The 12,495-nt window shown below is 41.6% G+C and overlaps 1 protein-coding gene across 1 annotated transcript in view; it reads right to left on the bottom strand.

Annotated features, from left to right (window-relative positions):
- MAN2A1 (mannosidase alpha class 2A member 1) overlaps nucleotides 1–12,495 on the bottom strand; it is a 198,256-nt gene that overhangs the window by 88,528 nt on the left and 97,233 nt on the right. Inside the window, exons 8-10 of the mRNA XM_069592653.1 lie at nucleotides 11,318–11,495; nucleotides 3,732–3,934; nucleotides 802–984 (exon numbers count right to left, since the gene is read on the bottom strand). Of these exons, the coding sequence (XP_069448754.1) occupies nucleotides 802–984; nucleotides 3,732–3,934; nucleotides 11,318–11,495 (564 nt within the window). The remainder of the gene's footprint in view (nucleotides 1–801; nucleotides 985–3,731; nucleotides 3,935–11,317; nucleotides 11,496–12,495) is intronic.

Raw genomic sequence — 12,495 nt, 5'->3', positions numbered from 1 at the left:
AGCACGGTTTACACAGTGCCCCGCTATTCTGAGGCAAAGCCAGTAATCGTTGTTTCTGATCTGCAATATGAAAATAATGGACTTCTACTCCCTCATTCATCTAACAGACCATCTAAGAGCTGAAGATAGCTGTGATATCAATATTCAGACCATCCCTCATCACCCCAATTCTTTATACCATCTATATCTGACAAGGTTTCTCAGCTCTTCTACTTCCTGGCTATTCTCCTAAATGTAGCGCTTTTTGTCAGTGCCCCTGTTAAAAAATGAGGTATCCAAGAACAAATGGACATGATAGGATGGAATTAGATAGCTATATAATGAAATGGAGCTCTGCAGGGCCCTGGATTATAGCTATGGTTTACTTGATACCAAATCCTTGGGCAAGAAGGCAGCGGCAATTACCACTCTCTACTTGGGAAAAGTGGGGTCAGTTTTGTAACGATGATTTACTGCTCCATTTACAGAAAGGCACTACCATGCAGAGCTGGGACAGCCAGCACTTCTTGTCAAGAGATTCCTTAAAAAAAAGATGGTTGTGACTACTGATGGTTTTTCTATAGCAACACTTATAAGAGATGTGATTATTAAAAACTTCATCAAAGATAAGCATTTTGGGTTGTCAGCATAACTGAAAATGTTTTCTTGGCATGACATATGTATCTTTGAAACTGGTTTGATTTAGTGCGCTTTCCTTCAATAAAAATTCAGTATTACAATAAAAAAAGTTCATCAAAAGATAAACGCTTATGACCCCAAATTTTAAAAGATTTTAAGTTCACTTATCAGTAATCACGTTACCTGGTGCCATAGTCCACAACCACCCAGTCTTTCGCAGTTCCTGTGATCGCATCGTGATGCTGGAACAGTCCCAGATTCCGTCTTGCTTCTGTCAGCATCACATAATGGGATGATGAAAGAAATTTACTTATCTTGTACTGCTTAGCTTGTTTCAGGGCGAAATAGTAAAGGATTTCAGCAGCCCTAATTGCATAAAACAGTCATTAATTTTTATTTCAAAGCAAACATTTTAATTTATTACCTAAAAGAGGTATCAATGATACATTCTCAAACTTAAAAAAAAAAAAGAAATCCATGATTTCAGTATGATCAATTTATAAGACAAATATTGATAATAAACATTTCTATAAAACCACCAAGGTACACACCTAATACATCTAAATTCTTAAGCATCAAAGAAGACCATGTCTCAGTGACGCAAGGGGAAGAAGTGAGTGTCTGTTGGGGGCAAGACATGTCCGCTCCCATGTAACCTATGATAGCAGCAGGCCTAGGTAAGTGTCTCTGTCCTTCCATCTCCACAGTGTAGACATATACTGTGAACTTCACCAGAAGGCCACTGACTCTCACACGTACAGTGGAGGAGATGGTGGGGAAACGCGTGGCCCCTGAGCGTGAGGCTAACAGCAGGGGAGAGGAAGGGGGCGGCGGCCTGACGGCTCAAGGGCAGGAGCCAGGCTCACAGCTGAGTGGCTGCACACGCCAGCCGCAGAGAGTTGAGCAACATCACCCGAAGGGCAGCACCTCAGGCACTGGCGCTCCTCACTTTAAAAAGAATCCAAACACTGTAGCTTCAGAATAGTTCTGAGCAAGAATATGCGAGTTTATAACTTTCACCTTTAAATTTTTCCATCCAAGGGTATGGTTCAGGTAGGTTTCTGAAAGTTTCTTTAAAAAGAGACAGCTTGATGGAGTAAAAAATGTAAGAAGGATCTTTCTGACAAACGTTAGGATGATGGATAGAAAAATCAAGGCAGCATGAGAATGTAGCAAGATATCAGGAAAAAAGAAGAGATTCAAACTGCTTTTTTTAAAAATTCCTTTGAATTTTTGAAGACACTAAATAATCTCTACTTTTCATAAACAGATAAAAATTTAATATCCACTTTTTAAAATTATAAGCCTTCTTGACGGCATGAGAATCCCTCTCTTGGAATTAAGAAGACTACATGTATGTAGGCAGACATATCCAGAGCAAATGCACTGAAGAGTACATATACGTATAAATATTCCAAAATATTAAACAAGTGAATTTTAAGAAAATTTTCTTTTTTGTACTTTTCTAATTTATACACCTATTTTTACAAATGAGTTGAGGATCAAATATAATTTTTCACACAATAAACTTAGTTTCAAATAAATTAATTACATTTTGAAATTCAAATTACTGTATGGCTTATTGTTTTATTTTAAAGCAGGAGAATTTTCAAAATACATTACCAGTAGTAATATATTCAAGTAGCACCTTAAATAAGTTCAATAAAATAAGACTGAACCAATACTCATAACTTTTCACCACCAAAAAATACTTGACAGGTAAAAATTACGCAGTGGCCCCAGAGGATTTCTGCATCATGTAGTACTTGCACTGTTCTTGCCATAGATCGTTTAGAATAACGTGTCAGATAACTAATATTCTATTGGTTAAGGATGCAGAAATCTCTATACTATATACTTTTTTGTTATAAATATAATAATATACATACACCTGGCACGTTAATGACTATCCCCTCAAACAGTCAAAGGTTAGGGTTGTTTTTAGTAAGTTACTGCTAGTTTGTGGAAACAGTATCACAGAAACAGTAAAAATAATAAACACACACACCACTATACCAAAGTACAACACTGAAAGAAATGAATGATTTTTAGAAAAACACTGTCCAATATATACTTAATATCCACTAGTACCTAGAAGAGGGTAGGTTTCATATAATTTATTATCTTTAATACCAAGATTCATCATGGAAATTACTCATCATGATTTCCTATTTTGAACTTGACGGACAATGAATTCATCATGAAAGCTCCTCTCCTGGGCTTCACATACAGAAAAAGCCACAGGACTGCCTTGGGAAGGTTTCTGAGCGTCTGAAAACAGTGAGACTCAGCTGTTCAGAGCAGCGCTCTCCACTGTGACAGCCACTCGCCACGTGTGGCCACGTACATTAAACTTAAGTAGACCTGAGACTTCATTTCCTCAGTCACGGTGGTCGCACGTGGCTGGTGGCCCCGATGCCGCACAAACAGCAGAGAGCTGAGCGTCTCTCGCTACGGAAAGGGCACTGGCTGGTCACCGGGAGGACTGGATAACGCGGCTGCGGACAGCGCTTCCATGCTTCCCTACTGACTCTCTCTGTCTGCTCCATATCAGCTCAGCTTTTCAGCCAGCCACTGTGCCTACATCAGTTCCCATCTCTTAATTTTCTTCTTTAAGCAGAAAACCGTGTCTATAGAAATGTGTTTTAAAATAAGAGCTGCTACTGGGGACTCCAAATATGAATGCAGCGGTCTCAGAGGATGGATTTTGAGGCCTGCCCCAGGTGCTGAGAGCCTGGCTGTTCCTTCTGACCCCTGCTGCTGCTCTGTAACCCGGCTGACCGGGCTCCGGCCTGCAGGCTCACAGCGATGCCACTGAATGCTATGACAGTGCGCAGAAAATGCAGGGAGTCTCAAGGAAACCAGAAAATACTGAGGACAACTCCCAGAAAACCTAACTACAGAAACTGTTTTTCCTTCAAGAGCAAAACCCTTGTAAAAATCTGCTTATTTCTGAAGATATAGCTCTGATCGCATTAAAATTTCACAATTACATTAAACACATCGTAACACATACAACATAAATGCTGTATACCGTGCAGAACTCTACAGACAGGTTGTGACGCCATAAAAGAAGTGAGAGAGCAAACGCAGCTCTCTGAAGGCAAACGTACCTTAAATGGGATTCCAGTGTCCTGTCCATCCGCTTGTAAAAGGGTCTGGATGTAAAATAGCCACTCCAGTAATGGTCATCTCGGTCAGCATAGGTGAAAAAATCTCCACTCAGAACAGGGAATATTGATTGGCTATTCCTACTATTGGCCGAAGCTTCTTTTTCTAGTGCATCAAAATAGTCTGATAAAGTCCCAAACTGTATCTAGTGGGGAAAAAAAAAGTAACATTTCATTTATTCACACATTCATCTGTACCTTAAAATTACTTTTAGTGCTGAAAGGAAAGCTCCTAATAAATACTTAAGGCATGCTTCCAAATTAGGACAAATATATAGCTCACATTTACGGAAACGCAGGGAAAAGCACTCCGTGACTGTCACTTACTTACACCAAGTCCCAAAAACTAAGAGAACAGGCACATGGATGCAGTTAGAAGAGTTAATCAGAGCTACAAACATGTGGGTCTAAAACTCCTTATATAGTTCTAGAATCTCTAAGCGTGCAAGGATCGGGCTATGGCATAATCCAGAGATGAATGGCAAGTAGGGGAAACAGCAAAAATAAAAGGCATGTATTTTAAGTCCATGTCCCAGCAGTCTGGAAGAACAGCTCTGTTAGCTGGTAAGCATTTCCGCACATCGTATGCACGCATTCTCCTCTGGCCTCCACTCTCCTCGGTCTGTATTCTTACAAAGGAGAGAAGAGAGACTTTAAGAACAGCAGGTCATTAAAAAAAAAAAAGGACTTTCTCTACCAGTAGGTAACAGTGAACAACAGAAGTAAAACAGAACAGGGGATGAGAATTGCAAGGCTGACTGCTCAAATGAAAAAGTTTTTCTGACTAATGACTCAAATTACCAGTACATAAATCCATTTTTATGATCTCAAACTAGTCTACAAATCAGAGGAAAAAAGAAATATTATACAAGACCGCATAAACATATATTGAAAGGTAGTGTTGCTATAAGTAAATAGACAATTAAACAGGGAATGAGTTCTTTTAAAAAAGATGCTAATTTTTTTGTTTCTGATCTTACACATACACACACACACACATATGTACATGGTCAATGAGTTAGTTTGAGTTTTTCCATAAGATGTAATGAAACCCAGGAGACCTTTCTGGCCAACCCAATACATATATACACACACAGATACTGAGAGCCATTTTGATTCAATGTTGCAGAAAAATAATTAACGTAGTATAAACCAGTTAGCGGCCCTCCAGCAGTTACTAGGAGCAGCACAGAAGCTGGGTCTGACGATGTGGGTTTGGACGCTCTCTCCACCACTTATCTCACAGGCGGTTTTGAGCATATTATATGATGCTTCTTCACATCTCCACGGTGCAGCTAACAGGATTCTAAGTAAAACGCTTAGAAACACGACTGCCAAATAGAGGCATCGGGTTTGGCTGTTACTCCACCACTGCAAAGGCAAAATATCAACTGGAAACACAACAGTGGCATTAGTGAGACAAATGTAAGTTTTCATCATCTGTGATATAATAAATTTTGTAGCAGCAAAATGGATGATTATTCCAAGTCCTTATGCTTACATTAAAGAAAAGCAGCTTTCTAAAAGTTCACTTCTTACATTCGTTTTTACCTGGAGGATAACCGTCCTACATGTTGTGCTGGTCTCTGCGGCACAGTGAGGTGAAACCCTGTGGGCACACGCGTGTCCCCGCCACCCGCACCCCCCTCGCCCCACCCCCGGCTCATCCCAGAGCTGGGCTGGGCCCCCCGTCGACAGCAGCTCCCCAGTAGCTGTCTGCTTTGTACACAGCGATGCACTCTTGTCAACGCGCCTCTCAAGCTGCCCCACCCGCTCCTTCCCGCGCCGCGTCCCCGCAAGCCTGTTCTCCACGTCTTTCTCTCTACTCCTGCCCTGCAAATACGTTCACCGGTACCATTAAGAAAAGCAGATTTAAACTGTATTATCTACTCTGATCTTGGCTTCACCAAATACAGTTTTTCTTGGGCAAGCAAATCTATTTGTGCCTGTCTCCTAAAATATAACAGGAATAATTATGTGCTTACCAGAAAATGCTCAGAGAATTAAATAACTGTTAAAGCAAAGCACTTGACTAGAGGACATTATGCCAAGTAGATAAAGAGAAGGAAAAATACTATATGACCTCACTTACATGTGAAATATAACAAAAATGAACAACTCAGAAAAAGAGAGTAGAGGTGGGGGCAGGGAAGGAAACTGGCCAAAGGTGGCAGGAAGGTACACACTTCCAGGCATACGAGCAGTAAGCACCAGGACTGTAATATACACCAATGGCGTGTACAGTGAACACTGCCGAGTGAAGCGTACGAAACCATGGAGAGCAGATCCTAACAGCTCTCATCGCAAGGGAAAGATTTTTTCTTTTTTTATTGTATCGATACAAGATGATGGCTGCCAACCAAACTTACTGTGGTAATCATTCCACAGTATAGTAAGTCAAAACATTATGCTATTAATATATACCTTAAACATAAACAGTGATATATATTAATCATATTTCAATAAAATTATAAACAAATTAAAAAGTAAAGCACTTTAGAGAGTTAACAGCACATCAACCTCTCAATATACTTTAGTTTATCTAATATTAAGTATTACTCCCCAATCTCACTACTAGGAGGCAGAATACACTCACTAGGAAGTAGATTGTGAACATACAAGAAACGAGGGTCACAAACACAAGGACGCGGCATTAGCTGCAGACCAGCAGGCACAGATGAGGTCAGAGAAGCGTGCGTGAGGACAGCGGCAAAGTCCTCACTGACCCAGACGTTGCTGAGTCTCACTTTCCTCCCATACGGGCTTCCCTGGGGGCTCAGCTGGTCAAGAATCCACCTGCAATGTGGGAGATCTGGGTTTGACTCCTGGGTTGGGAAGATCCCCTGGTGAAGGGAAAGGTCACCCACTCCAGTATTCTGGCCTGGAGAATTCTGTGGATGGTACAGTCCATGGGGCCACAAAGAGCTGGACACAACTGAGGGACTTTCACGTCCACTTCCTCATCTATGTAATAAGGGGTTACTATCAGATAACAAAAATCACTTTCAGTTTCAAATTTTAGGGATCTGTGACATGCTAGAAAGTTAATATCAAAACGAGAGTACACCCTTTTGAAAATATTTCAGTTAATTTTTGGTACTACCCAGAATGAAAATATTTCCTTCTTGGCAAAATCTCAGAGCAAAGTTGATGTAAGTGACCTGATGAGCTTTCTCATAAACTTAAAGGACTGAAATATAATCCTCTAGCAATGCTAGAGTAGTTTCCAAAACAATAATAATTTAAAGTAAATTTTTCTATAGTCTCTTGGTAGCTCAAATAAAGTATTTCGGATACCAAAGAATAACCAAACAAAAATATTTAAATGTTTTACACTAAAAAGCAACAAATAATCTTAAACATAACCTTAATCTTAAATGTAATATTAAACTCCTCTACCAGGACAACATACAAGGACAGGCTACATAGACTGCTAAATAAGTCATGATCAATGGCAAACTGGCTGACTGAGCTAGTCCAATGTCAGTTTCTCAGTCACCTAAATCCAATTGCTTATTTTTGTTTGTCCTTTCATTACAAGAAAATAAGCTTACACTTTCAGCTTAAGCAACTTTAAACATCTCACAGAGAACAGATACAACTAGACAAATAAGTTTTAATACACAGAAAAAAATGTTTGAAGATATCTAAGGGCCCTCAAAGCAGCCAGGATTTGAAGGACAAAAATTCTTGAAATAAAGGAAATCAATAACCTCAGATATGCAGATGACACCACCCTTATAGCAGAAAGTGAAGATCAACTGAAGAGCCTCTTGATGAAGGTGAAAGAGGAGAGTGAAAAAGCTGCCTTAAAACTCACATTCAAAAAGTGAAGGTCATGGCATCCAGTCCCATCTTCAAGGCAAACAGAAGGGGCAAAAATGGAACAGTGAGAGACTGTATTTTCTTGGGCTCCAAAGCCACTGCAGACAGTGACTGCAGCCATGAAATTAAAAGACGCTTGCTCCTTGGAGGACAAGCTATTACAAACCTAGACAGCATCTTAAACAGCAGAGGTGACACTCTGCTGACCAAGGCCCATACACTCGAAGCCGCAGTTTTTCCAGTAGTTAGCGTATGGAAGTGAGGGCTGGACCATAAGGAAGGCAGAGCGCCGAGGAGGAGACTCACTATCAGATGGTAAGATCTCCTGTGAAGCTGAAAGTATGAAACTAGTCAAACAGACAAAAGTGAGTAGAAAGTCTAGACACAGACCCACACGTAAATTCATCTCCACTCATGATTAATAACAGGGATGACACTGCATAGAAATGGGCAAGCGATGGTCTTTTCAATAAATGGTGCTTGATATTCACATGGGCAAAAAGTATCTTGATCCCTCCCCTCAGACAATATACAACAATCTATTCCAAACATTATTAAGAAGCAGAGACATTACTTTGTCAACAAAGGTCAATCTTGTCAAGGCTGTGGTTTTTCCAACAGTCATGTATGAATGTGAGAGATGGACTATAAAGAAAGCTGAGCACCAAAGAATTGATGCTTTTGAACAGTGGTGTTGGAGAAGACACTTGAGAGTCCCTTGGACAGCAAGGAGATCCAACCAGTTCATCCTAAAGGAGATCAATCCTGAATATTCATTGAATGGACTGATGTTGAAGCTAAAACTCCAATACCTTGGCCACCGCCTGCGAAGAGCTGACTCATTTGAAAAGACCCTGATGCTGGGAAAGATTGAGGGCAGGAAGAGAAGGGACGCCAGAGGATGAGATGGTTGGATGGCATCACTGACTGGGTGGACATGAGTTTGAGTAAGCTCCGGGAATTGGTGATGGACAGGGAGGCCTGGTGTGCTGCGGTTCATGAGGTCACAAAGAGTCGGACACGACTGAGCGACTGCACTGACCTGACTGATTCCAGCCATACTATCGACCTAAATGCTGAAGGCAGAACAACAGCACTTCTAGAGCGCAGCTTCATAAGAAACAGGTTTTCATGACCATGGGTAAACAAAAGTTTCTTAAGCAAAACATAACAAGCACTAACCATAAGATTCCATTAAAATTCACAATTTCTGTTCCTCAAAAGATAGCATTAAGAGAGAGGAAACACAGGCTACATAGTGGGAGATAACATTTGCATAACTTTTATCTGGAAAAAGACTCAATCCAAAATACATAAGAGAAATATAAGTGGTTAGGAAAAAGACAGACGATCCAATTTAATAAAATAATCATCAAAAGACTTAGCACTGCTCAAAAGAGGATACCCAAATGGCAATAAACTTATGAGAAGAGATTTAACCTCATTAACTACTGGAAATACAAAATAAAACCATCACATACATCATAAAAGGAAAAAAAGTGTTCTGATAATGCAAGTCTGAGTAAGGAAGTAGAACAATTCAAACTGTCTTAGGATGTCCAGTGGACCTTCTTTGGAATTTTATTTGACAATATCTACTGAAGTCGGACGTGTGCATACCCAAGAACCCCAAAATGCCGTCCCACTTTATACCCCCATAAACTCAGGCACACACACTGCACAGAATGGTCAGTGCAGTGTCACCTGTAATGAACCAAAGCTGAAAACAATCCACGCGTCCATCAACAACAGAGCGGATAAACAGTGGCATGCTCATCAATATCACACGACACAGGTCACATGTAACACATAACAGAAGATGAATTTCAAAAACATAATGTGCAGCAAAAAAAAAGTGAGACACAAAATAACACGTATTTAAAAGTCCCTTCTCATAAAATTCAGAAACAGGCACCAGAGATCACAAAGATGCAACCCAGAAGAGCGGGACGGGGTGGGAGGTAGGAGGGAGGCTCCACAAGAAGGGGACAGACACACACTCATGGCTAATTCATGCTGATACACGGCAGGAACCAACACAAAGCTGTAAAGCAATTATCCTCCAATTAAAAATAGATGAATATAAATTAAAAAATACAGACGAAAGCGATGGCTACTCTCGCAGGAACTGGTAACGACTTGGGAGGCTAGAGATGCTCTACATATTGGACAGTGCTTACATGGTGTTTTTTTCTTCTTTCAAATGAAGTATATTTGGTTTACAATGTTATGCCAATCTCTGCTATACAGCAAAGTGACTCAGTTATACATACATACAGACACATATATATATTTATATATCCTTTTTAATATTACATGGGTGTTTTAAAACTTGAAAATATTCTCTGTGTACTTAATGGTCTGTGCACTCCTATGTACATGATACATTAACTTTTCAAATTACTTTAAAGATTTTTCTAGTGGGCAAAGGAGGAAACAGGTGAAATGTTAAAGACAGGATTAAACTTTTCAGAGTCATGCAGCGGCTCCATTCCCCAAGCAGGTGCGTTTCGAGGTGTATGCGTGCGCCCCTCTGATCAGCTGCGCCTGCGTGCGCCTTCCCTTGGAGGGAAGCACAGAGACAACTTACACACGGGGTCAGCACTCACAGTTTATGCCTTGGTTGAGACTCAAGTTGAGCATCTCGAACCCCCGTGGCGCTTTCTTTAGGCTTACTCGCCTGCTCAGCGTCGTGTGGTTCTCCTTCGTAAGCTCGGATCCGCTTCCCACGGGCGACCCCGCCTCCCTCCGCTGCACCCTCAGAGTGCCTCGCTGTCTAACAGCTCTGCGTGCGAGCATGACACACTGCTGGGCAATCAGCTTCTCACCTGGGGCCCACAGGGCTCTTGCTCAAGTCCTCACTCAAGCAACCCGCCTGTTAAAATGCTTTTATGAGATGAGTAAAATTGGAATGTGTCTGGATATATGCTATCACTGCTAGTCTTTCAGATGTGATAGTGGTATTACGATCATATTTTTCCACAGTGTCCTTATCATTTGGATACATAATGAAATGGTTATAGACAAAAGCACGTGCCGTCTGAGATTTGCTCTGAATTCTAGAGGAGTGAGATGGTGGTGGAGCCCAGCGGAAACAAGGGTGGCCTTGAGCTGCTGAGTGCTGTGCCGGGTCATGGGTACTGGGGAGCAGTGGCGGGGGCGGAACTCATGCCATTCCCAAACCTTTAGGGCGCATTTTAAATTTCCCAGAGGGGGAGAAAAAGAGCAAGAACGACAGACGAATGATGAATTTTAGAAGACTTCTCATCTAAGAAAAACGCGGGTGTAGTCGCTGGATACAAGATGTTTGTTTGCAAAATTCCTGACATGCGCGTCTGCATCTGCCAGGCACACTGCTAGATCACAGGAAGCGGCCGAGAGCAACAGCGAGCTCCCCGCGCTAGCAGGAGAAGAGGACACACGGAAAATGAGCATCCCAGCTCAGGAGGTACGTGTTTTCAGCCACACAGAGGAACGCCTCTTTAATCCTCAACGAGTGGTAAGAGAGGGACAGCTTTAGAAACGGACGATATGAAATGGACGATAATTTTCCCCTTCATGAATTATTCTCTTACAGAAGAACTACATGTTCTAAGAAATACCAGGATGCGGGACAAACAAACTAAGGCTGCTGTGTTTCCGCCTCCTTTAATAATGAAGGTTCACCTTCAACTACAGCATCATGATAAAGTATTTCTCATTACCTTAACATTATACTGAGGATGAGAATTCATATAATCAAAAAGCAGCTGGTAATTCTTGAACTGATGATCCCATTCGGTGCGTTCAGTGTAGCGGAAATCGTCTCCCAGCGGGGCCAGGACAACTGTGGTGCGGAAAAGCTTTGACTTCTTTCGGTACTGGTCCAGAAGCATCTCGGCCCTGCAAAAGGGAAAGAGGACTGCTAACACCGTGGGGCCACTCACGACCAAGTGAGCCACAGTCAAATAGAGGAGCGTGTATTCTGCCTGTGTTCTAGTTTAGCATAATTTACCAGGCAGACTGTTGTAAACTACTACACTAATTTTTACTGTCCCTCTAAAATATTGGTAAATTCTTATCAGAGGGAAAAACCCCACAGCTTTTCCATGGAACGTCCTTAGAGAAATAAAGGCACATGGCAGCTTTGGCATAAATTCCTGAGGGCATCAGTGCCCTCCCAAAGGTCAGCCACAGAGACTGACTGCCAGATAGCCTGTGCCATAAAATAATTCAGTCCAACAAGATAGATTTCTCATCTACATGAACTCTGCTTGCTTTGAATTAATATCCCTTTCTCTAAGTTAATCTAAAATTGCCTAATTAAAAAAAATAAATAAAATTGCCTAGTTAAACATAAAGTTATTTTGAATGAAGCCAATTATAGAACCGTTTTCCTTTTCTAAAGGAAGAAACCAACTCACTCAACTTCTCCCATCAATACTCTGAGTATCTGTCGGTGTCCTCCATATTGATCAGCAGACACAGCTGAGCAACTGCATGAGCTATTCTGGCCTCTCTCTCTCTCTGGGCCCCAACCCCCGACTCGAAAGGGCAGCTAACTGCAGTGCGCTGAGCCCCAACCCACGACTCAAAAGGGCAGCTAACTGCAGTGCACTGGGCCTCAACCCCGACTCAAAAGGGCAGCTAACTGCAGTGTGCTGAGCCCTAACCCACGACTCAAAAGGGCAGCTAACTGCAGTGTGCTGATAAGCTTCTATATTCCACTTACTTATACTCTCTAGAAAACCTTTCGGGAGACGCTGACTGGGGGCCCCGTTTGAGAGAGTCTGGGAACACAAAGGAAGAGGAAGAGCTTCTGAAAGTGAAATTAAACAAGCAGATGAGCCCCGAGGAGGTCTCCGTATTTCTAGCGCCAAAGCTTAAAACACAGTGATAGATG

The sequence above is a fragment of the Ovis canadensis genome, chromosome 5 (genome assembly GCF_042477335.2).
Source record: "Ovis canadensis isolate MfBH-ARS-UI-01 breed Bighorn chromosome 5, ARS-UI_OviCan_v2, whole genome shotgun sequence".
Taxonomy (NCBI): Eukaryota; Metazoa; Chordata; class Mammalia; order Artiodactyla; family Bovidae; genus Ovis; species Ovis canadensis.
This window is presented reverse-complemented; position numbering and strand designations above follow the sequence as displayed.